Source organism: Jaculus jaculus, chromosome 5 (assembly GCF_020740685.1).
Source record: "Jaculus jaculus isolate mJacJac1 chromosome 5, mJacJac1.mat.Y.cur, whole genome shotgun sequence".
Taxonomy (NCBI): domain Eukaryota; kingdom Metazoa; phylum Chordata; class Mammalia; order Rodentia; family Dipodidae; genus Jaculus; species Jaculus jaculus.
In genome coordinates, this window is record NC_059106.1 from 66,972,296 (window position 1) to 66,997,434 (window position 25,139).

General features: G+C 50.2%; 1 protein-coding gene and 1 long non-coding RNA gene across 3 annotated transcripts; one reads left to right on the forward strand and one right to left on the reverse strand.

Moving 5' to 3' along the window:
- Window positions 1-1,482: 1,482 nt before the first annotated feature.
- Window positions 1,483-10,176, reverse strand: Zc3h12a (zinc finger CCCH-type containing 12A). Its single transcript, XM_004665212.3, has 5 exons — window positions 9,738-10,176; window positions 4,766-4,905; window positions 3,676-3,910; window positions 3,090-3,196; window positions 1,483-2,898 (listed from the first exon to the last, which is right to left on the reverse strand). The coding sequence occupies exons 1-5, from the start codon at window positions 10,130-10,132 to the stop codon at window positions 2,024-2,026; spliced, it is 1,752 nt and encodes a 583-aa protein (XP_004665269.3). The 5' UTR covers window positions 10,133-10,176; the 3' UTR covers window positions 1,483-2,023.
- A 3,063-nt stretch (window positions 10,177-13,239) lies between these two features.
- Window positions 13,240-14,459, forward strand: LOC123460917. Of its 2 annotated transcripts, none has more exons than XR_006637283.1 (2): window positions 13,240-13,297; window positions 13,972-14,459. It is a non-coding gene; the product is annotated as an uncharacterized LOC123460917 (long non-coding RNA). The 2 variants fall into 2 exon arrangements; XR_006637284.1 differs by having other exon boundaries at window positions 13,245-13,297; window positions 14,141-14,459.
- The last annotated feature ends 10,680 nt before the right edge of the window (window positions 14,460-25,139 follow it).

Consider the following 25,139-nt stretch of genomic DNA (forward strand, 5'->3'; position numbering starts at 1 on the left):
GTTCAGGGCCACCCTGAGACTCCATAATGAATTCCAGGTCAGCTTGGGCTAGAGTGAGACCTTACCTAGGGAAAAACAAAACAAAACAAAACAAAACAAAACAACCTTATTGAGGACTGAATATGACCAGCTGCCTCAAGCTGCTGCCATCCTTCCCCATCATGACTAACCTCAAACTGTAAGCCAAAATAAACCTTTCCTCCCTAAATTGCTTTTTACTCTTTTTTTTTTTTTTTTGTTCTAGCCCAGACTGACTTGGAATTCACTATGTAGTCTCAGGATGTCCTCAAACTCATGGCAATCCTCCTACCTCTGCCTCCCGACTGCTGGGATTAAAGGTGTGTGCAACCAGCCCGGCTATTTCTCCTTTTTTTGAAATGAGAAAGAGTGCAAGAGAATTGATATGCCAGGGTGTCCAGCCACTGCAATTGAACTCCAGATGTGTGCTTGCGTCACCTTGTGCATCTGGCTTATGTGGGAACTAGAGAGTCAAACATGGGTCCTTAGGCTTTGCAGGCAAATTAAACCATCTATCCAGTCCTAAGATGCTTTTTTAAAAAATAATTATTGAGGAGCTGGAGATATGGCTTAGCAGTTAAGTATGTGAAGCCTAAGGATTCTGGTTCAAAGCTTGTTTTCCCTGAACACACATAAGCCAGATGCACAAGGTGGCACATGTGTCTGGAGTTTGTTTGCAGTGGCTGGAGGCCCTGGCGCACCCATTCTTTCTCTTTCTCTATTTTTTTTTAAATTTATTTATTTGAGAGCAACAGACACAGAGAGAAAGAGGGAGAGAGAGAGAGAATGGGCGCGCCAGGGCTTCCAGCCTCTGCAAATGAACTCCAGATGCGTGTGCCCCCTTGTGCATCTGGCTAATGTGGGACCTGGGGAACCGAGCCTCGAACCAGGGTCTTTAGGCTTCACAGGCAAGCGCTTAACCGCTAAGCCATCTCTCCAGCCCTCTTTCTCTATTGTTCTCAAATAAATAAATTAATTAATTAGTTAAAAAAAATACTGGGCTTAGTTGCTAAGGTGCTTGCTTATGAGGCCTAAAGACCTAGATTTAACTCCCAGAACCCACATAAGCCAGATGCATATGGTGGCACATGCATCTGGAGTCATTTGCAATGGCTAGAGGTTCTGGTGTGCCCATTCTATCTAATAAATAAATAATTAAAAAATTATTTATTGAAAGGGAGAAGCACCAGGGCTACAAATGGAACTCTAGACACATGCACCACTTTGTGCATCTGGCTTTACATGGATTCCGGAGAATTGAACCTGGGCCAGCAGGCTTTGCAAGCAAGTGCCTTTACACCCTGAACCATCTGCCCAGCTCCCTCATCATGTGTTACTTCTCATCAGCCATCTGGTCATAGCAGTTAAATAACTAATACACTCACCCAAGCACAATGACGAGTACTATTATAAGGACATTATTCTTTATTTTTTTCTTTTCATTAAAATATTTAAATTCACACCTGTATACAGCATACACATGTCCCCCCACCTGTGGGGAAGGGTAGGAAGAGGGTGGACACAGAGGGCTTGCAACCTCTGGTAGGGCAAAGGGATGGGTGGACAGAGGTGGGTTATAAGAAGCATCTTGCTTACTAACATGAAGCCTCATGCCCTGCGAGCAGGGTTGAGACCACATTGGCTTGAGGGGAGCCTCAGAAAGCAGGCACACGGTGCCCAACTTGCCGGCCATGCCGGCATCCCAGGGACGGGGTGGAGGTGGGGGCCTGACATGTGCCTCTCTTCCCCCAAGTCTCCCTCCCCGTCCTCTGAGAGAAAAGAGGGTTTGGGCCCCAGCCATGGACCGACGGCCTGACCGGCAGCGTCTTAAATGAGAGAGATACAATGTGTATCAACAGGGTGATCGCTTCTGACCCATGTGAGTGGATGGGGCCAGAACCAATCCTACGGTATGGAAGAGTATCTTTGGATTGAGGTTTCCTTGCCTACTCCACGTCTCCCTCTGTCCAGGTTGCTAGGTGGGCCCTGCAGGCCACCCCCTGGCTTACTCACTGAGGTGCTGTGACTTATAGGATAGGATTTCAGCAGCCAGCTGCTGGGGATCCAAGAGCTGTGGGAAGCGTGCCATCACGGCCTCCACCAGGTGTGGGGGGAAGACACCACATAGCTTGGTGTACACACCTGCCCTTTCTTTGGCCAGGTTGCCCACCCTACTCCAAGGTGCCCCACCACCTCCTGAGCTAGACCTGTGGGGTTCCTGGAGAACTGAGGTGGGTGGGGGCAGTGGGTATGGCTCAGACCAGTACTCTCGAGATGGGTAGGTGGGTGGCGAAGGCACATAGTCGGCAGGGACACTGAAGTGGCCAGCACCCACGGCCCGTCCAAAGGCGGGAAAGGCAGGAGCAGCTGGCAGCTCTGATCCGTAGGCACGGTAGCCAGTGTAAGGACCTCGAGAGGGGGCTGGCTCCCCAAGGCTGCCTCCTCGCACACTCCACAGTTCTGACATCTGGCTCTCCAGGGAACCAATGCCTGAATCCAAGCATTCCTGGGAGGTGTACGGAAGCGAGTCCAGGGTATGTGGGAGCCAGTCTGTGGGCCCGAAGCCGCTCCCACTGCCCCCGCTAAGAGGGAGACTTCTGCCAGCTGGGGCAAAGGTCTGTGTTGGCACTTCTTGGCGGGGTCCTGGGGATACTCGGGCCCCTTGCTTCTTCCCATCCAGGCTGCTATGCTCGGCCTCTGGGGGCACAGAGCTGGTCTGGCAGGCAGAGGGAGGCTGCTGGCTACTTTTGTCTTTGCCTGAGGTTCTGGGGGGCGAGAGGAGGGCATTGGCACGCAGCTCATCAGCCACAGAGCGCTGGGGACGGCTTGGCCGCTCAGGGTGGAAGAATCGGCATTTGATCCCATAGGTGCACTTCCTCCCTATGAGAAGAACAAAGAGGGTCTCTAAGCACGGCCAGAGGGGAAAGAAGAAAGGCACAGGACTTGGCGCTGTGAGGTTTAATGGGGGTGGTCCCCATGAGGAAGAAATCGGGGCACAGACAGGCCTCGATAAGCAGAGGAGCTGAGGGCAGGGTGAGGAGGGCTTCTAGGGCACAACAGGTCTTACTTACCATAGGGGCACGGCTGCTTCCTGTGTTCACAAGGAAGTGGCTTCTTACGCAGGAAGTTGTCCAGGCTGGGTCCATGCCGGCCCAAAGGATCATCAGGAGGCATAAACCTGAAGAGGGTGAAAAGGGGTTCTCATGTCAGACACAGGAGGGACTAATGAGTGCCAAGGAGAGGGCAGGATGGCCAACAAGCTGGGAAGAGCAGGAGAGTAGCCCTAAAACTGTGCCTGGCTATAGGGCACCCCAGAAGCCTCCGAGCTTCTGGTGGGGCCAACGCAAGGGAGGAGGGAATCCTCCATTCCAGAGGGTGTAGCTCAGGGGGCAACCCACCAGGCCGGGGTCTCTCGGCGGCGAGAATGCCACCAGCTGACTATGTATCAGGCTGCATGCCTGGGATCTGCAAGCAGCGTGGTAGCCGGATGGTGCTCACCAGTCCCGTCCCAAGAGCTACTCTCCCCCTGCCCAGTGGCCCCAGCCTTCTCTGTCTCTCTCATCCCCATGACCCTGTGGCTATAGGGCCAGCACAGTCCATGCCCAGTACCCCTCTCAAGAGAACCCCAGACCACTGGTCCCCAAGCAAAGAACGTACTTGTCATTGACAAAGGAGTACATAAGCAGTCTCTCCTCGATGAAGCGCTTCCACTCCTGCCGTTCACCCTGGAGGTCTCGGTACGTGTCATTGGAGACCACGATGCCGTCAGACTCAAAGGCCAGCTTCACAATGAAGCGGTCATCATAGCACACGACCCGCTTGCCACCCACACGCCGTGATGGTGTGAACACCAGGATCTTCTTCTTCTCCAGCTCCCTCAGGATGTGCTGATCTGCAGGGGGAGGGGGCTGATCAGGGCCCACGGGGACCCTGAGCCAAGCCTGCAGGCCACCTTCACCTCCTAGTGGCCAGATTAAGGGGCTGGTCTTGCCAGATCACAAGGGCAGAAACCAGCTATGTAGAGGCCACTGTCCACAGACCAAGAGCGCCAGTGCACAGACTGGTATGATCAGCAAGAGCTCTGAGCCCAGCAAGGCTTTTCTGCTTGCCCTTTGGCCTTGGCTTTGTGCCCGGCCACTCCATATAGGAGTCCATGAAGAAGTATCATGTCTGTCCTTTACATACACAGGATAAGGTCCCAGCTCCATTTGGAAGGGCTGCTCTCCCTGAAGCCCCCAGCCTGGCTAGCCTGGTCCAGATCTGCAGACTTCTGGAGAAAAACTGCTGTCACTGCCCACAAGGGCGGGACTCTTGTGAGGGCTAACACATACTGAGCATTCATGCATGGGGATCCTAAGCATTTCTCTACTAACTCCCCCACTCCCTCAACAGCCTCGGACAGCTCAGAGTAGGGCTGCTTGAGCTTCTCGCCCAGGTCACGAGTCCAGGCTTCTAACCCTGGATGGCTGGGCCCAGCATCTACAACCCCAACCACTAAGGTACATGACCCCTCTGCCACTGAGGATGTTCAAAGGTGACAACTCACCAGAAGGGATGAGGGAGGAGCCCCAAGTTGACAATTTCCAGTGACTCTTATACAAAGCCAAGCTTTGAGGACAACAAAAGCCAATAGACATGCTAGTCTCTGCATGTGGCCTAGAAGGTGGCAGCCTTGTCCCAGGACTTTTGGGGCACAAGAGAGTCCCTGGGACAGTGAGGTCATCCTGCTTCTTGAGGGCACACAAACCTGTGATGGGCACATCGGGCCGAGGCTGCTCCTTCCTCCAGGATGGTACAAACACTGTGATGTCCGTGTGGCCCCGCTCCAGAAACCAGTTCACAGCCAGCAGAATGCCCCGGCAGGAGAAGACCTCCTTGTTCCCGTGGCTGGGAGGGTGAAGAGTGTCAGGTTAACCCACAGGACAACTGGCTTATTATCACCAGGCTTGAGTAGAAATGGGTGGGAAGCTGGGTCCCAGCCCTGCCTGGCCTTACTGGGCAGCCGCAGGGATGAGCAGGTGGCCCTCTGCCAGTGGGGCCCCAGGCCTTTTGATTGTGGGGCTGGTCCTAGTTCCCACAGTGCCTGGTGCCTGGGCTGGGACTTCCCCTGAGATCCCATATCCTGAAATCTAGGATCCACCCAGGAATCTGGCCACACTGGCTCCCCACACTGGGGGAGGGTCGGGCCACTTGCAACATGCCTGGAGGTGGGGAAAGGAGATAGAAAGGTGACATGGGGTACCTGCCCCACCCAGAGGCTGCTGGGACCACAGGGACACAGATGTGCGCAGACGGACTGAGTCACCTCCCCTCCCTCACACCCTCGTCAGCAGGCCTGCTGTGGAGGGGGTGGGGGAAGCACCAGGCCTGATAAATGGGAGAAACTAGATGGTTCCAGATTAAAGTTTAGGCTAGGTCACAGGTCTCAGGACCTCCAGAGGGTGCAGGGAAGGGGTTTGGGAGTTACCCTTCCTTTGGGACAGGAGATGACAGGGCCAGGAGGTATCCCAAGAGTCTTTCAGTGTGAAAGTGAAAGGCCACTTCTTTTCCTCCCAAGACACCAGTTCATTCCAAGTCTGCCCCCACAGTGCTCTCCTCAGTCCCTCAGGGTGGTATGGCCCCAAGCAGAAAGATGTCAGGAAGGCAGTGGAGGATTCTGCTTTACTCCCATGGGGCCTCCGAGACACCCCTCCTCCCATGCACAGGGGTCCTGGCTCAGCTTGTCCCTCGGAATATAGACCCAGTGGGCACAGCTTCCTCAGGCACGCATGTCAGGCAGACAGCTTTCCCCTAGGCTTAAGGCCAAAGATGGCTGGCTGGCAGGCAAAGTAGACTTCTTGGGAGGGTCAGAGCGGGACTAGGGCTTGGGGCTCCTTCCTCAACAGCCACTGCCCCTCACTGGCCCCACAGCAAGCAACTCAGACTTTCATTTTGGTGAATAAAACAGAATAAATGTTACGCAAATGTGGTGAGTCCACGCAGACCACATCCTGTGGGTGTTTTAGAGGGAGCTAGCTGGAGGCCCAAGAGAAGGTGGAGTGGAAGGTGGACAGTTGGAGGGAACATGGAGGCTACCTGAGAGGTGAGGCCCAGGGTCTGAAGGCCTCTAATTGTAGAGGAGACAAAAATCCAGCCCTAAGGCAACACTCAGCCACTTCCTGGTACTCTCCCCTCCCATCAGAAAGCCTGCTTACAAGAATTAGTATTTTCTGGGAGCTACAAGCCTGGCTCCAGGCTACACTGTCAGCAAGCCCATGAGGATAGTACCACCATTACCATCCCTTTTCCCCTGTTTAGATGGCCCAGAGAGGGTAACTTAGTCATCAAGGTCACACAGCAGAAGCTGACCTAGAACCAGTGGCTTCTAACCACTGTGTGGATGCTCAAGACTATACGAACGCTGGCAGCCAGGAAGGGGGTGCTGATCCCAAAGGGACCATCGCTTCATTGTGCAACACAGGAAGGTTCCAAGACTTGGCCGAGGTCACTTGGCTCATGGTAAGAAGCAGAAACTGAACCCGGGTCTAGGGCCACTGGGTTTGCCCTCCTGTCTCTAAGACCTGAAATTTATTTGGGAGAAAAATGCTCCTAAGCTCTTTTGAATGATGTGTGCTGAGAGGGAGGCGCAGGCTGGGAACAGAAGTGACGTGTCCGGATCCTCCTGCTCTTACTTCCAGAATGTGTCACTGCCTTCAAGAAGCCTTCCCCAACCTGCCAGGACTGGTCCCTGATATGGACTTCATAATGCCAGGCGCTGCTTCCTTCACACCTTCCTGGGGCCCATACTGGTGTCTCCCAGACTGTGGTGTGGTCACCACCTGTGGCATGGCTCCTTGGGCCGGGTGTGCCTGCCCCTCTCCATAAGCCTGTGTCCTTCCTGGGCCAGCAACATCAAGCCTGGCATCTCGAGGCACATACTACATCTGGGTACTGAAAATCCTGGCTGGGGGAAAACCTTGCTCTAAGTAGGGCTGGCACCTGGAATGTTCCCTCAGCAGGTCGTCAGAGAAACCTGCTCTTGGAGGCAGAGCTCCTGGACAGCTCACTGCAATTCAGGAAGCTTGTGTGGCCCAGAAAAAACAATATCCTGCCAGCCCGAAGGTCAGGGCTTCTAGCCTGGCCACCCAGACTAATGGGATGGGTATGTGGTAGGCTACAGCTCACCAGCTCCCACCCCAACACAGAGGGCAGGGCTGAGCCAGCCTCCCAGGTGAAAAGATTTGCCTGGGCTGGGCCCTGCCAGCGGAGGAAAATTCCCTTAGAAGGAAACAGAGGTAAATTTCCCCACGATTTGCATATGGTGGGGGCTAGTCGGCCTGCCCTTGGGGGAGGGGGTAGCCGGGCAATAACCAAGCTTAGGCTGAGACAGGAAGTGTGAGGCTGGAATTCCCCTCCTGCCGTTGGAGGCCTCAGCTCAGAAACCCCCAGCAGGCAAGCCGGCAAGCAGGCAGTGGCTCTTTCTTGGTATTAGTGCCCATCAGGGCCCTTCCTCTTTCTGCCAGTATACAAACACACAGCACATGGCTGCCTACAGGACTCACCACCACCAGCCCATGCCCCCCTCCCCCGCCCCGTGAGGAAGAATCACAGACCCTCGGAGCGCTAGCTCAGCTCCAGCTGGAGCTCCCCAGGGGACTCTGGCTCTCAAGAGCACAGGTTGGATCTGCTGCCCTCTGGCATGGAAGCCAGCATGTCTCAGCCTCTAGGATCAGCCCATTTCAGAGATGTGAAGGCTGACCCAAAGCTGGTAGACCAGGGCTCACCAGTACACTTGCTGAGCAAGGACAGGCCCAGCTGGACAGTTCACTTGGCTCAGCTGGACAGGTGGTAGGCGGGGCCACACAGCAGGTAAGGAAAAGAGTGATGTCATGACAGTTTAGGGCAGCCTACCGAGGGTAGCAGCAGCAGAGGAGGAGCCCTATCCTCCTTCCGCTCCTGTTCCTGGGGTCTCCCCTTGGCCCTGCCAACAGGAACTTTTCCTTGGGCGTGTTCCACCCAGTCCTGACTCACCAGTCCACTGTGCAGGGAATGGGAGAAAGCAGGGCTGGAGGGTGTGGCCTGGATAGAAGGGAGAAGTCCGGGCTCCTTAAGGTCAGCGGCAGTCAGGCCTCACCCTCCACCTCTACCCCATTCCCTGTGAGACATGAATAGGAAGCAGGCACTGGGGACTTGATTTCCCCCCACCTCCGCCTCCACCAAAGAGACTGGTCCAGTCTGGGCAGGTTCAACTCAATCAGCACAGTTCCCATCAGAGCTTACTTGAACCCACAGCATCTGGCCCCATGCCCCCACTCCCATGGAGAACCAGATCCAGTCAACAAGCCTAAGTAGCTAAGCCTGCTCCCGTGGGAGCCCAAGTCTGTGACAAGAAGGTCCCAGAGCCACTGGATAATGATAACAATAATGGCTCTGTGGTTAAAGGTATGTGTTCCCCAACCAGCTGGCTGGAGTTCCAACCCTAACCCTGTAATCCCAACACACCTACAGCAATAGGAGATGGAGTCAGGAGACTCTCAAGCTCAAGGACCAGCTAGTCTGGCCTTCCCAGTGGTAATCAGTAAGAGACCCTGACTCGAACAAGGTGGAAGAGAACCATCGCCACAGGGCTGTCCTCTGAGCTCCACACGTGGGCTGTTGCATGCACACGCCCATACACACGTACCTGCCTCATATACATGCAGATAAACACACACACAATAAAAAAGGTTAAGAATGACACTTGAGCACTTTCTGAGCACTTACAATGCCTCAGGTTCTGTGCATTCTTTCCCCACAAGGGCCACCTGGGGAGTGGGTCAGCCCAGCTTACAGATAAGGAAATGGCTCAGAGCATGAAGCCTCTGGCTCCCAGAGAGCTGGAGCCCACAGGCAAATCGCTGACACAGTTGGGTCTCATATCACAGGTGAGGAATTGAGACCAAGGGGGCTAGCCTCAGGAGAGACTCCAGCAGAAGATGAGCACCGGGCATAGAAGGCCTTGGGTTTGAATCCTTACTCCCCACTTACTAGTAGTGTGACTCTGGGTCAGGCTATGAGCTCCTGTGTTTTCCTTCCTGACATTCCTAGAAAACCCACTTGAAGACGGACATGGTGAGACACACACCTTTAATCTCAGCACTTGGGAGGCAGAGGTAGGAGGATCATTGTGAGTTTGAGGCCAGCCTGAGATTACATAGTGAATTCCTGGGCTAGAACGAGGCTGTACATCAAAAAAAGGGCTGGAGATAGTTTTGCAGTTAAGGCACTTGCCTGTGAAGCCTAAGGACCTAGGTTCGATTTCACAAAACCCGTGTAAGTCAGATGCACAAGGTGGCACATGTGTCTGGAATTTGTATGCAGTGGCTAGAGACGCTGGCATGCCCATTCTCTCTTGTTTGCTCTACCTGCCCCCCCCCCAAATAAATAAATATTTCTTTTAATTTGTTTTGCTTTTTTGAGGTAGGGTCTCACACTAGCCCAGGCTGACCTGGAATTCACTCTGTAGTCTCAGGGTGGCCTTGAACTCATGGTGATCCTCCTACTTCTGCCTCCCAGGTGCTGGGATTAAAGGCGTGCGCCACCACACCCGGCTCAAATAGATAAATAAATAAAAAGATTTTAAAAAAGCAAAAAGAAAACCCATTTCAAGTCATAAGATTTACAGAAAGCTCTACTACATTGCAGCAGACACACCGCGACCACCACCCCATTTACCCTCCTTCCACAGTACTGATACATACCTCATGGCCACGTTGCTGCCGTCGATGACCACTGGCCTCAGGTCACTGCCCTCCTTGTCCTCCTCTGGGAGGGAGGGTTCCACGGTGGAAGGCTTGGGGGTGCCCCCACCTCGGGGCACCAGAGGGAGTTGAGGGCAGGGGTCCGGCGAGGCCTGGTGCTCCCGCTCAGTGGCCGAGCCATGTTTCACCAGCTCCCCCAGCACTGTGTTGGTGTCTGCTTGGACCCCCAACTTCTGCAGGACGCTGTGGATCTCTGAGGATGAGTAGCCCAGCTTCCGGAAGAAGTCCACCTTCATCTGCAGCTCAGAAGTCAGTAACTCCTCAGCCACAGGCTCCTGGGCAAGCTGGGGGCTACCCTGGCCGCTGCGGCTGTCCTCAAGACTCCAGAGACTCATGGTGGGCAGGCTTCCTGGGTGGGCCTCACTCCACAGGGGCCACTCATATATCAGACTCCTGGAAGGCGCCCCTCACAGGTCCTACTGAACAAACCAGAGTTAGGGACAGAGAATGGCCAATGTGGCTTTCTTTCACCCTCACCCCCTACGCCCCACCCAACAGGATGAGGCAACAAGCACTGAACCGGTGGCCAAGCCATCTTTACGTGTGAGCTCCTTGTGCTCTCAAAACTCTCTCAGCTAGGGGTTATCATTCGTATTCTATAGAAGGGGAAACTGAGGCACGGCCAGTAGGAACTTACTCAAAGTCAGCTAGCTCTTAAATCAGTGACACAAGAATTTCAACTTGGCATGACTCCACCCCCCCACCCCAAACCCATCTTCACCACAACCCCGGTGCCCTAGAAGGCAGGGGCGGGGCTCTCAGGAGGAAACTTGGGGTTGGAAGGGTGCGCTCGGGGGCCCCCGGGGCTTCCCCAGCGCCCATCCTATATTGAGAAGCCAGGCCCAGGAGGCGCAAGACCCGTGGTCGGGCGTCCCGTACGAAGGAAGACAAGTTTCTGGGGTGACCCGACGCGGAGAAAAGTTGCTGGGAGACTCTTTGGCCGCCGGTGACAGAAGGCGATCGCGGCCTGCGAGAGCCGCGCGCTCTGGGCCGCCCCCTGCGCCCCGGGGATCCCCGCACTCGGGCTAAGCTTGGCGGGGTCTCGGGAGGCCCGGGTTTGGAGAAGCGACCCCGGATCGGATCCCTCCCCGCCCCCCGCCGCCTCCTCACCTCCCCGAGCGCCCGCCGCGACCCGCGGCATCTCCATGGGACCGAGTCCCCGGGGCTCCGGCGGCTCCTTTGAACGGCTGGGGAGCAGGCAGGTGCTTTAAGAACCGGGACGCGGAAGCCGGGCAGGGCCACCGCCCCTTCCTGCTCCGCCCCCTCCCCCCCCGCGCAGCCCGCCCGGCTCCTGGACTCACCCGGGGCCACGCCCACCACAGGCCACGCCCACAGAGACACGGTCCCGCCCCCTCGGGCGCCTGGAGCCCCGCCCCGGCCCCTCCTCCGCAGCCCGCGCCGCCGGGGCTTCTCCCGCGGCGGCCGCTTCCGCCCAGGCGGTGGCCTGTTCTTTGGGGACCCTCGCATGGGCGCGTCAGCGTTAAGACCAGGTGCTGGGCGAACCGCGTTACCGACGGCCCGGGAGGCAAAAGCCCGCACAGCCCCCATCGCTCATCTGAGCAACTTGGCCAGGACACCGGCCTGATCGTGGGAGTCGTCGGTGCACGGGGAGAGGCCCAAGTGCTCAAGTGGGCCGTCCACCGCTGGTCGTTACAGAGGCAGGTACACCCAGGCAGACACTTTCCTGATCCTTTGCAGATAGAGACCTGGACACAGGTGGAGCCACACCCACAGCCAGGAGCAATTTTCTGCAGTTAGTACCTTTCCAAAACAGGCGGGTGGGCTCAGCGGTTAAGGCGCTTGTCTACATAAGCCTAAAGGACCCTGGTTCGATTCCCCAGCACCCACGTAAAGCCAGATGCACAAGTTTGGCGCACGCGTCTGGAGTTCCGTTTGCAGTGGCAGGAGGCTCTAGCGCGCTCATTCTCTCTCTCTCAAATAAGTAAAAAAAAAAAAAAAAAAAAAAAAGCAGGTGAGGGTTGGAGAGATGGCTTAGCGGTTAAGCGCTTACCTGTGAAGCCTAAGAACCTTGGTTCGAGGCTCAATTCCCCACTACCCAGGGAAGCCAGATGCATAAGGGGGCGCCCGCGTCTGGAGTTCGTTTGCGGTGGCTGGAGGCCCTGGTGCGCCCATTCTTTTTTTCTCTCTCGCTGCCTCTTTGTCTCTCTCAAATAAATAAAAAAATAGAAAAACCAAACAGCTGGGTATCACGAAGAGATGAGAAAAACCAGAAGACATCAGACCCCAGGGGAGTGTTCATTGTGATACTTAAACACGCCGCAAACCTCTGCCTGCCCCCCACTGGAATCTTCCTTTCCAGGAGACTTTTAACCTCCGTTGCCATGATCTCTCAGCTGAGCACTACACTTTACAGTGTCTCCTCAGGGATTTAGATGAGGAAGATGTACATGTAGTTGTGCCCCACTGACCCTTCTCTCGCTTTGGACTTTTGTTGTTGTTGTTTGTTTGAGGCAGGGTCTTGCTATGTACACCAGACTGGCCTTGAATTCACTATGTACCCAAGACTGATCTTGAACTCACCCAGGTTGACCTCAAACTGGATGGTGTCCTTCCTCAACCCTCTGAGTGCTAGGCTTACCTGTGTTTCTATTAGAGTTTCAGGGTGGCCTCCAGCTCATAGCAATCCTCCTACCTCTGCCTTCTGAGTGCTGGATTAAAGGTGTGAGCTAGTACACCTTCACTCTTTTATTTTTTCCCAATATTTTATTTATTTATTTATGAGCAAGAGAGAGAGAGAAATAGGCAGACAGAGAAAGGGCATGCCAGGGCCTCTAGCCCCTGCACATGAATTCCAGACATAGGGGATGCACTACCTTGTGCAGGTGGCTTTACTTGGGTACTGGGGAATCGAACCAGGGTTGTTAAGCTTTGCAGGCAAGTGCCTTAACTGCTGAGCCACCATCTCTCCAGTCCATTTACTCTCTTAAAAAAAAAAAAAAAATTTTTTTGTTTTTGTTTTTTTGAGATAGGGTTTCATTCTAGCTCAGGCTGACCTGGAATTCACTATGTAGTCTGAGTGGCCTCGAACACACAGTGATCCTCCCACCTCTGCCTCCCAAGTGCTGGGATTAAAGGTGTGCCCCACCATGTCCGGCTCTTTAAAAATATATTAAAATTTTATTTATTTATTTGGGAGAAGCACACAAAGAATGGGCACACTAGGGTCTCTGTCCACTGCAAATGAACTCTAGATGCATGTGCCACCTTGTGCACCTGGCTTTACATGGGTACTAGTGAATCAAACCTGGGTCCTTTAGCTTTGCAGGCAAACGTCTTAACCACTAAGCCATCTCTCTAGCCCTTCAGCCCTAATTTATTTATTTTAAATATTTATTTGCAAGGGGAGAGAGAGAGAGAAAGAGAATGGGTACACCATGGCCTCTAGCTGCTGGAAATGAACTTCAGATGAATGGACCACTTTGTGCGTCTGGCTTTCCATGGGTACTGGGGAATCGAACCCTGGCTGTTAGGTTTTGCAGGTAAGTGCCTTAACCGCTAGAGCCATCTCTCCAGCCTGCCTTCTGAGACAGAGTCTCTGCATAGCTCAGCTTAGTCTTGAGCTTTCCATCATCATACCTCAGCCTCCCAATTACTAGGATTACAGCTATGTTTCAGCCACCCTACTCAGCTGGTCTCTGAAGACGCCCCAAACGGCTTCTTCTCTGTCCCCCAAGCACAGCAGACCCCCAGGGCTGGCAGGGAAAGGGGACCCAAAGTCTCCTTACCTCTCCAAGATTGGTGTTGGGCCCATGACACATGATCAGGCCTGCTAAGCCTCAGCATTCACTGCCCCTTCATCTCCCATGGCCCCTCTTGCATCTGAGCTCGGGAACAACAGGCATTATTCACTATGGTGGTGAAAAGATGTAAATGATGTGACCATAGGTTACTGTAATGGTGATGCTTCTCATTCACCACGGCGGTAATGCCTCACGTTGACTGTGCTTGCTGGGCAGCAGGTAACATGCCAGCACCAGGCAGATGTTTCTGTGCCTCTGCTTCTCCCCCTCCTTGGGCCTGGAATGCCCTCCCCTCCCTTCCTGGCTGCTGCTTTCAGATTCAGATCACGTTTCATCTTTTTTGTGATGTCAGAGCCTGCCGTGACTCCGTGACTCCGTAGATGCGGACTGCATATTGCTCTTGTCCTCCCCAGGTGCTGGGTCTTGGCTGCCAGCCATGGACCTCCTATGGTGCAGGGACTAGGCTGGGACTCCACCCGCCTTCCCAGGCCCTGTGTTGCCCAGCATCACTAGGGGGAGCTGGCAGGCCCAAGTGATGAGTCACACAACATCTCCCTGTCCCGGCCCCCCTTCTCTCCCCAGCGGTGAGCTGCAGTCTCCTGCTCTTCCTGCTCATGATGGTGACCATGGCTCCTTCCTGAGAAGTCTTTTCTACAGAAGCCAGGGCTGCTGGGGGAGGGGGGACCCCTGCTCCACTTGCTGCTGCATTGTGCAAGCCTTTGCCCCGGTCCCCAGGAGCCCTCTGGACCCAATGATGCTGAGCCCACAACCCGCTCTGCCCCTTGAGCCTTGCCCACTTCCTCCCTGAAGCCTGCTGCCCTCTGCCATCTATCTGTGCCCAGACAACCTGGGTGAGGTCCATGAAGTCCCAGATTTTACCGGAATTAAAAGTGTGCAACACTACGCCTGGCTATTTTATTATTTTTAAAACAATTTTATATATTTACTTGCAAGGGGAGAGAGAGAGAAAGAGGGAGAATATGGGTGCACCAGGGCCTCTTGCCACTTCATACAAACTCTAGATGCATGTGCCACTTTCATACATGTGCCTTTACATGGGTACTTGGGAATTGAACCCTGGTCATTAGGTTTTGCAGGCATGCACCTGAACCTCAGGTCATTACTCCAGCCTCTAGATGTCTTTTTTTTTTTGTTCTTCAACGTAGGGTCGTACTTTAGCCCAGGCTGATCTAGAATTCACTCTGTAGTCTCAGGGTGGCCTCAAACTCATGGTGATTCTCCTACCTTTGTCTCCTGAGTGCGGGAATTAAAGACATTCACTAGCATGCCCTGCTGTTTTTTTAATTATTTTTTATTTTTTTTAATTTAATTTCTTTTTTTTTTGGTTTTTCAAGGTAGGATCTCATTCTGGCCCAGGCTGACCTGGAATTCACTATGTAGTCTCATGGTGGCCTTGAATTCACGGTGATCCTCCTACCTCTGCCTTCCCAGTGCTGGGATTAAAGGCGTGCCCAACCACGCTCAGCTAAAAGTAAAAAAAAAATTATTGAGAACTTCCATAATTGTAAACAATATCCCATGGTAACTCTCTCCCTCTCCCCACTTTCCCCTTTGAAACTCCACTCTCCATCAAATCCTCTTCCCAACTCAACCAGTCTATTTTATTTATTTAGTTAGTTTTGTTTTTCTGTATGTTTTAAAATTTTTTTTTGTTTATTTATTTAAGAACAACGGAAAGCCGGAGAGAGAAAGAGGCAGAGGAGACAGGGAGAGAGAGAATGGACACGCCAGGGCCTCCAGCCACTGCAAACAAATTTGAGACGTGTGCACCCCCTTGTGCATCTGGCTTATGTGGGTCCTGGGGCATCGAGCCTTGAACCAGGGTCCTCAGGCTTCACAGGCAACTGCTTAACTGCTAAGCCATCTCTCCAGCCCTGTAAGTTTTATATATATATATATATATGTATGTATGTATGTATGTATGTATGTATGTATTGAATTTTTAAGGTAGGCTCTTGCTCTAGCCCAGGCTGACCTCGAATTTACTATGTAGTCTCAGGGTGGCCTTGAACTCATGGCAGTTCTCCTACTTCTGTCTCCCAAGTGCTGGGTTTATTTTATTTTTAATTTTTAAGACATTTATTTATTTATTTGAGAGAGAGAGAGAGAATGGGTACGCCAGGGCATCCAGCCACTGCAAATGAACTCCAGAGGCATGTGCCATGTACATCTGACTTACGTGGCCATCTTATGCTTCACAGGCAAGTGCCTTAACCACTAAACCATCTCTTCAGCCCTGTGGTTTCTTTTTTAAATATTATAGTTTTATTTATCTACTTGAGAGAGAGAATGGGCACACCAGGGCCTCCAGCCACTGCAAATCAACTTATGGGGGTACTGGGGAATTGAACCTGGGTCCTTTGGCTTTGCCAGCATGTGTTTTAACTGCTAAGCGATCTCTCCAACCCTGTTTTCACTTGTTTTGTTTTTGTGAGGTAGGGTCTCACTCTAGCCCAGGCTGATCTGAAATTCACTATGTAGTCTCAGGCTGGCCTCATAATCACAGCCATCCTCCTTCCTCTATCTCTTGAGTACTGGGTTTAAAGGCCTGCTCCACCATGCCCAGCGTGTTTTCACTTAAAATTTTTTTTTTTTTTTTTTTTTTGCTGATCATTTGTATTTATTTGAGAGTGACAGAAAGAGAGAAAGAGGCAGAGAGGGGGGGGGGAGGGAGAATGGGTGCGCCAGGGCTTTCAGCCACTGCAAACGAACTCCAGATGCATGCGCCCCCTTGTGCATCTGGCTAACGTGGGTCCTGGGGAATTGAGCCTCGAACCGGGGTCCTTAGGCTTCACAGGCAAGCGCTTAAGCCATCTCTCCAGCCCTGTTTTCACTTTTTAAGACAGGGTCTCACTAAGTTGTCCAGGTTGGCCTTGAACTCACCCTGGAGTTCAGATAGGCCTTGAACTTGATCCTTCCTGCCTCAGCCTCCTCAGTTGGGGGGATGACAGGCCTGCACCAGCAGTTCCCTTTACAAATAAGTGATTGAATAGAGAGCAGACACCAATGACCAACACAGGTGCTGCCAACGCTCACAGCGTGTCTCCAGTGCACCTTCTCACAGGACTGGGGATTTCCTAGCCATGGACATTGTCCAGATATGACCCTACTCCCAGGGTGGGGTCAGAAAATATTATCCACCAGGCTATAGTAGTTAGTGCAGAAAAGACACACTGCCAACTTAGTCCCTGCTGGAGTTGGTGAGTCTCAATTGTAGTTCTTCTCTTTGAGCTAACTGGGATGTAAACTGCTTTTTAATCACTGAGACGTCTCTCCAGCCCAAACTCCTTTTTTTTTTGGGGGGGGGGGTTTGAGGTAGGGTCTCACTCTAGTTCAGGCTGACCTGGAATTCACTATGTAGTCTCAGTGGCCTCAAACTCACAGTGATCCTCCTACCTCTGCCTCCGCAGTGCTGGGATTCAAGGCGTGCACCACCATGCCCAGCTGCTTTTTTTTTTTTTAAATATATTTTGTTTATTTATTTATTTGAGAGATAGAGAGAGAGAATGGGCACATCAGGGCCTCCAGCCACTGGAAACAAACTCCAGATGCATGTGTTACTTTGTGCATCTGGCTTATGTGGGTCCTGAGAATTGAACCTGGGTCTTTTGGCTTTGCCAGCAAGCGCCTTAACTGCTAAACCATCTCTCCAGCCCAAACTGCTTTTTGCTAATTATAAAGAAGAAAAGCAAGCAGTGCCTGGAGTTTCTGGCAGCTACCTTGGGTTACATCATATGAGATGAATTAGATAAGTAGAAAGACAGCAGTGGTAATAGCTGCTGGATCAAGCCTTTCCCAAAGCTGTCGCTAGTTCTAGGCATCTTGGTCATGTCAGTCTCTGAAACTTGTTAATCGCAACCAAAATTTCTTCATAAAAAGAAATTAATAATTAAATACATAATTATCTTTTAAAATATTTTATTTGAGCCGGGCGTGGTGGCGCACGCCTTTAATCCCAGCACTCAGGAGGCAGAGGTAGGAGGATCGCCATGAGTTCAAGGCCACCCTGAGACTACAGAGTTAATTCCAGGTCAGCCTGGACCAGAGTGAGACCCTACCTCAAAAAACAAAACAAACAAACAAACAAAAAAAATTTATTTGAGAGAGAATGGTCATGCCAGGGCCTCCAGCCACTGTAAATGAACTCCAGACACAGCACCACCTTGTGCGTCTGGCTTACATGGGTACTGAGGAAATCAAACATGGGTCCTCAGGCTTCACAGGCAAGTACCTTAACCACTAAGCCATGTCTCCAGCCCCTGCAATCATTACCTTGTTTCAGGAAAGCTTTTCCCTTGGGAGATGTGGACACATGCTTATTCACCTCAGGTAAGAGCATGGACAATAGACCAAAGCACAACTGCACCAAAATCAGTTCGGGTGAACATTGAGTTTACTGGGACTACTCACAGAGCATGGATGAGGGGTTACCTACATACGAGTGTGGAGACCCCATAGCAGCTTTAACATAGAGAAGTCTCATCCCAGCATGGATAATCTTCCCATAGTGCTTAGATCGAGCTCCCTGTGTCAGGATTTCCCCCACAAATGCTCGTTACCCCAGCCTCAGGGTAAGGGGTTACATATAGGAGCACGGAGACCCCAGAGCAGCCATATCACTGAGCAATCTCACCCCAGCATGGGTAACAACCTTCCCATGGCTGCTCAGTTGGGGCTCCTTGATCTGTCACCCTCTGTTTACTCTCTCTCCCCCAGAGGCCCCAAGACATCCTGCATCACTGCATACAGCTGCCACGGGGGTGCCTGAGAACTCGTCAGGGTCTGACCACTTTTCCCATACCCTGCTATAGGGGAATGTCAACAGGTCCAATTTTGAGAGTCGCTCGTAAGTGTTCCCAGCTGCTTTTGATAAAGCTGGCAGTAGTTGTTTACTGCCTTCAGTGTGGAGGAATTTGTCATACAACAATCTAAATACAGCTTACGATAAGATCTTATTAACAGTGGAGTCTGTGTTTGGAAATATTACAAGACTTAGTGGAGAAGAAATCAGCAAAGAGCTTCTGTAGTTCAAGCTTAGCTATTTGGCACTTGTTAAATTAAGGCCTACAAGCTGGGTGTGGTGGCACGCGCCTTTAATCCCAGCACTCAGGAGGCAGAGGCAGGGATCACTGTGAGATTGAGGCCACGCTGAGACTACATAGTGAATTCCAGGTCAGCCTGAGCCAGATTGAGACCCCACCTCGAAAAAATTAAAAATGCCCCAAAAGCCATAAAACACTCTCAGGGCTGGATTTTTTATTTTATTTTTAATTTTTTATATTAACAATTTCCATGATCGTAAACAATATCCCATAGTAATTCCCTCCCTCCCCCCACGTTCCCCTTTGAAACTCCACTCTCCATCATATCCCTTCCCCCCTCAGTCTCTCTTTTATTTTGATGTCATCACTTCCTCCTATTATGATGGTCTTGTGTAGGTAGTGTCAAGCACTGTGAGGTCATGGATATTCAGGCCATTTTGTGTCTGGAGGAGCACATTATAAGGAGTCCTACCCTTCCTTTGGCTCTTACACTCTTTCCGTCACCTCTTCCACAGTGGACTCTGAGCCTTGGAAGGTGTGATTGAGATATTTCAGTGCTGAGCACTCCTCCACAACTGCCTATGCCTCTTTGTGGTAGGACTGATGTTCACAGCTGCATACATGGTATAATGCACAATTTAGATCATAATTTGCATGTGTAGTTTACCCTACACACAACCATACATGGAGGGCCTAGTTTACATTTCTCAACACATTTGGACACTCAGATCAATTTCAGAGCCTCTGATGGTCTGGCAAACTTTTTTTTTTTTTTTTTGAGGTAAGGACTCGCTCTAGCCCAGGCAGACCTGGAATTCATCATTCATTATGTAGTCTCAGGGTGGCCTTGAACTCACAGTGATCCTCCTACCTATGCCTCTCGAGTGCTGGAATTAAAGGCATAGGCCACTATGCCTGGTCCTTGCAAACCATTGTTAAAGTTTTTTGTATTGGGGTTGGGGAGACGGTTCAGTGGTTGACAACTTGTAAGTTGGGGGATGGAGAGATGGCTTAGTGGTTAAGGCACTTGCCTGGGAAGTCTAAGGACCTATGTTTGCTCTTTCTCCAGATCCCATGTAAGCCAGATCCCAAGATGCACAAAGGTGACACAAAGTGCAAGGTTGCACATATACACTAGGTGGCGCAAGCATCTGGAATTTGATTTCAGTGGCTGAGGCCCTGGTGTGCCAATTCTCTCTCTCTAAAATAAAATAGCCAGGTATAGTGGCACATGCCTTTAATCCCAGCACTCAGGAGTCACAAGTAGGAGGATCACTGTGAGTTCGAGGCCACCCTGAGACTACATAGTGAATTCCAGATCAGCCTGGCCTAGAGTGAGACCCTACCTTGAAAAACCAAAGCACAAAAATAAAAATAAAATGAATAAAATTAAATTAAAAACTTGTAACTGGATTTCCAGTGCCTGGTTGGAAGAGGTGTCACTGGGGGCAGATCCTAGAGTCCAGCCCTATGGCATCACTGGGCGTTGCAGTCAGGTTCACATTACTGGCAGAAAGCATCTGACCAAGAGCAGCTTGTGGGAGGAAAGGGCTTATTTTGGCTTACAGACTCTAGGGGAAGCTCCATGATGGTGGTGGGGTGGGGGGAATGATGGTATGAGCAGAGGGTAGACATCACCTCCTGGCCAACATCAAATGGACAGCAGCAGCAGGAGAGTGTGCCAAACACTGACAAGGGGAAACTGGCTATAACACCCATAAGCCCGCCCCCAACAACACACCTCCAACAAGGTTCCAATTCAAAAATTTCCATCTGCTGGGGATAAAGCATTCAGAACACGTAAGTTTATGGGAGACACCTGAATCAGTCCACCACACTGGGGGTGGATCTAAATTCTAGCCTAAAGATAGAGAGCAGTCTGAGCTCTGGGGGGTCCTATTTACTGCCTGTTTGTTCTTGCTGCTTTTGGTGTTTGCTGGCTTGCTGGTTTTTAAAAAAAATTTTTTGTTCATTTTTATTTATTTATTTGAGAGCAACAGAGAGAGAGAGAGAGAGAGAGAGAGAGAGAGAGAGAGAGAGAGAGAGAGATTGAGAATGGGCACATCAGGGCCTTCATCCACTATGAACGAACTCCAGACAGGTGTGCCCCCTTGTACATCTGGCTAATGTGGGTCCTGGGGAATTGAGCCTCAAACCAGGTTCCTTAGGCTTCACAGGCAAGCCTTAACTGCTAAGCCATCTCTCCAGCCCTGTTTTTTTGTTTTTGTTTCCCCCCCCCCCCCAAGATAGGGTCTCACTGTAGCCCTGGCTGACCTGGAATTCAGTAGGTAATTTCAGGGTGACCTCAAACTCATGGTGATCCTCCTACCTCTGCCTCCCTAGTGCTGGGACTAAAGGCATGTGCCACCACGCCCGGCTTTTGTTTTTGTTTTTGTTTTTGTTTTTGTTTTCTCTCTGGGTATATGGAGGCAGCTTCTTCCACCATTGGTGGAACTTCCCCTGGATCTGTAAGCTTGAAATAAATCCCTTCCCACCCTGAATTGTGTCTGGTTTGAACAGCATTGTGGATCTGAATAAAACACATACTGACCTAGCTTTGATTTCCCAGAACCCGTGTAAAATAAAGCCAGGTGCACAAGGTGGCGCATGCATCTGGAGTTTGTTTGCAATGGCAAGAGGCCCTGGCATGCCCATTCTCTCTGCTCACAAAACAATTAATACATTTTTTTTTTTGCTTTTTCAAGGTAGGGTCACTCTAGCCCAGGCTGACCTGAAACTTACCATGTAGCCTCAGGGTGGCCTCAAACTTGCAGTGATCCTCCTAACCCTGCCTCCCGAGTCCTGGGATCTGACATAAAAATATTTTTAAGGGTTGGAGAGATGGCTTAGCGGTTAAGCGCTTACCTGTGAAGCCTAAGGACCCTGTTTCGAGGCTCGATTCCCCAGGACCCATGTTAGCCAGATGCACAAGGGGACAAACGCATCTGGAGTTCATTTGCAGTGGCTAGAAGCCCTGACGCGCCCACTCTCCTCTCTCTCTCTCTCTCTCTCTCTCTCTCTGCCTTTTTCTCTCTTTGTTTGTTGCTCTCAAATAAATAAATAAAAATAAACAACAAAAAATATTAAATTTTTTTTGTGTGAAAAACAAACAAAAAATACCAACAATTTTTTTTTTGTGTGTGTGTGTGTGGTGCTGGGAATTGAACTCGGGGCCTCACACATGGCAGGCAAGTGTTGCGCTGCTTAACTATGTTCCCACCCCTCAAACCATTTTTGCATTAGAAAACAAGTCACTGTGGTATTTTTACAAAACCCTAAAAGCTATGTTTAGATCAGTTTGATTCAAAGACTATGTTAGAATGTTTGCATGTGAAAACATTCATCATTTTAACAGGCTACTTTGATTTTCTATTTAATGAGTGAAGCCTGTTGTTTAATAGAATCTAAATTAATTTTATGAGGAAAACAAGATTTATAAACAAAGTAATTAAAAATAATTGGTCAGGTTTGATTTGAGAATGGAATATCTACTGAAGTTCTCAATATAGATTGAAAGCTTACATTCTGTGAATTTAGCAAAATGGATATATTTGCTTTTAATACATGGGGGTATAGAGTTCTCACTTTGTGGGCTTCATTTTTGTGATCTACTTGGTTGTTTTAAAACCAATTTTGTACTTTGTTTCAAAATGCAGAGATAAGAGAGAAGTTATCACTTCCTCAAATTACCCATGGTGGTTATGAATGGCTGTGATGTCCCTAAGATGAAAAGCCAAAATGGTCACATTTTCCTTTTCCAGTGTCTGTTTTTGAAGTACTAGAGACATTTTGATGTTCTCCGTAAGATTAAAAAAAAAAAAACCTGGACAATGCATTAACAGGACACGGGTGTGATGTGTTCAGAGGAGGAATAAGATCTCCTTAAGTGCTACAGCTCAGCGCTCCGGGCACGGCTGACAGCAGTGTCTGTCTCTCCAGGAAGAACCTGTGCATCTGGAGGCAGGTATTTCCACACACACAGGCTGGCCTGGAGCTCAAGGCAAACCTCCTGCTGTCCATCTCTCCTTGGCTTGGAGCTGTAGCACCCCCATCTCAGCATGGCACACTCCTGTGTGTGTCTGTGTCCACACTTCCTCTTTTAATTAAACATCTACTATGTTGAATTAGAGGCCCAGCCCACTCCACAATGACCTCATCATAGACATTTCAAATGCCCCATTTCTTCTTCTCCTTTCTTCTTAACATATTTTGCATGGATACATCATATGTTGGTACCCTCTTTTCCCTTGTCCTTGCCCCCATTCCATTGGGGACACTCCTCAGTAGGGTTGCAGGTATTCCCCATGGGATTGTGGTTTATGCATTCTGGGAGCAATAGTCAGTTATTTTGGGGGGGGGGGGGTGCAGGGAATGCCTCTGGGTATGATGTCTCAAACTGTGGCTCTTACAATCTTTCCATTCCCTCTTCCACAAATCTCCATGAGCTGTGGTGGGTGAGTTTTAAGTCTACTTCAGTGATGAGCTCTTAGGAGCCTCTGGATCTCTGCTTTGGTAGGTGTTGAGCATCCTCAGGGTCTGTCTCCTTCACCCTGGTGCTGGTTATCAGGAACAGCATGGAAGCAGCACTCTTGCTTGTCTCCCCAGTTCCTCTGTGGATTCAGCTGTGGCTTGGATCAAGTGCGAGGGGTAGTTTATCTTCTTGGGTCTCACTACCTTCTGCAAAAGAAGAACAGATTCTCCAGTGGAGAGTGAAGTCAGCATAGTTTAAATGGGATAAGCATTACTAATTCAGGGAGATTTTGATGTATGTAGGCCCTCTTTTAGCCAAAGACTACTGAGAGCTTGACACTGGAGAGCATAATCTTTGTTTCCATAGGATTTTGATTGGCTTCCTAATTCCAGATATGAGTTCCTTTACCCTGAGTGGATCTCTTAGTCAATCAGAAGGCTATTGGTTACCCTTGAGGCTGTGTGCCACTGTTGCACTGGTGTGTACACCGTGTCAGGATGTGTGCTTCTGAGTAGCTTAGACCTCTGGTTGCTCATACCATTGCTGGCCACTTTGCTCCAGTAGCTCATGTAGCACTTTCCAGCGCTGGATGGGCTAACTGGGGACTTCTGGATTCCAGCCAAGTCTCTCCACGCTCTGTGTCAGCAGCATATGGCGTCTTCAGCAATAGGGTCTTACCTTTTGCCTCAGGCGGGTAATCAAGTGCTTTGACAGAAAGCTGTCTTGATTTGGGGACCTTGAAGGTCTATCTGACCAACAGCTCAATGTGGGTAGTAACCAATTTCTGGTACTGGGAGTTACAGGGCAGAGATAAAAAACAAAACACTTAGGCTTCATCCCACCCTCTCCAGGGCCCTTCTTTATAGGTGCTCCTCCCTTACTCCAGTCTATCTCTAAGGATAAAGGTTTCTATGGTACAATTTTGGATTTCACTTTCCCTCTTCCTTTTCTCCTCCCCCCAAACTGTTCCATCCCTATTGTCTGAGCCTTGAGTTGCCTATCAGGTAAGTCAGCAACTTAACCAGGTACAGGTTAGGTACCACAGATAAGTGACATCATGCAGCATTTGTCTTTCTGTGATTGTGAGTTCACTGAGTAAGATCTGTTTCAAGTTTGTTTTTTTGCAAATTTCATTATCTATCTATCTATCTATCTATCTATCTAATTATCTATATATATTTATATATGTAAATATATATAATTATCTCTCTATATATTTATATATAAATATAATTATATATATATATATATATATATATATATATTTTTTTTTTTTTTTACTGCTGAGTAGAATTCCATTGTGTAAATGTACCACAACTTTGTTATTCATTTCATCCAATGATGGGCTCCTGGGTTGATTCCAGTTCTTAGGTATAATGAATTGAGCAGCTATAAACATATTTGAGCAAATATTTCTGCAGTGAAGCATGGAGCATTTAGGATAAATGCCCAGTAAGGAAATAACTGGATCTGTTGGTAGCTGTACATTCATCCTTTTCAGGAATCTCAAAACTTATTTTCATGGTGGTTGTACAAGTTTACATCCCCACCAGCAGCGGATGAGGGCGAGCACAAGACCCTACCTCAAAAAAAAAAAAAAGTGTGCGGGGCAGTAACTGAGGCGGACCCCCACGAAGGTATTCTAAATGAACAGACCAGGGCCCCAAACACTCAAAGCAGATGAAATGATTGAATGACAGCAGTAAAGGAAAATGAAGTTATGAAATTTGCAGGAAAATGGGTGGATCTGGAAAGGATTATACTAAGTGAGGTAACCAGGCCCAGAAAGCCAAGCGCCACATGTTCTCCCTCATATGTGGATCCTACCTACAAATGACTGAACTTCTGTGTGATAGGAAGAAAACTCAGTAGCATAGTCCAGTAAGCTAGAAAGGAGATATAAAGGGAATAGACAGGGAGTGGGGGGGGGCACTTATTAGGATGGTCTTGTATATATGTAAATAGAAGAAAGATTAATGGGGGTGAAAAGGTCTAAGTGAGGTCAGGGGAAGAGATTGAGTAAGGAAAGGTGGAGGGAGGGCTAATC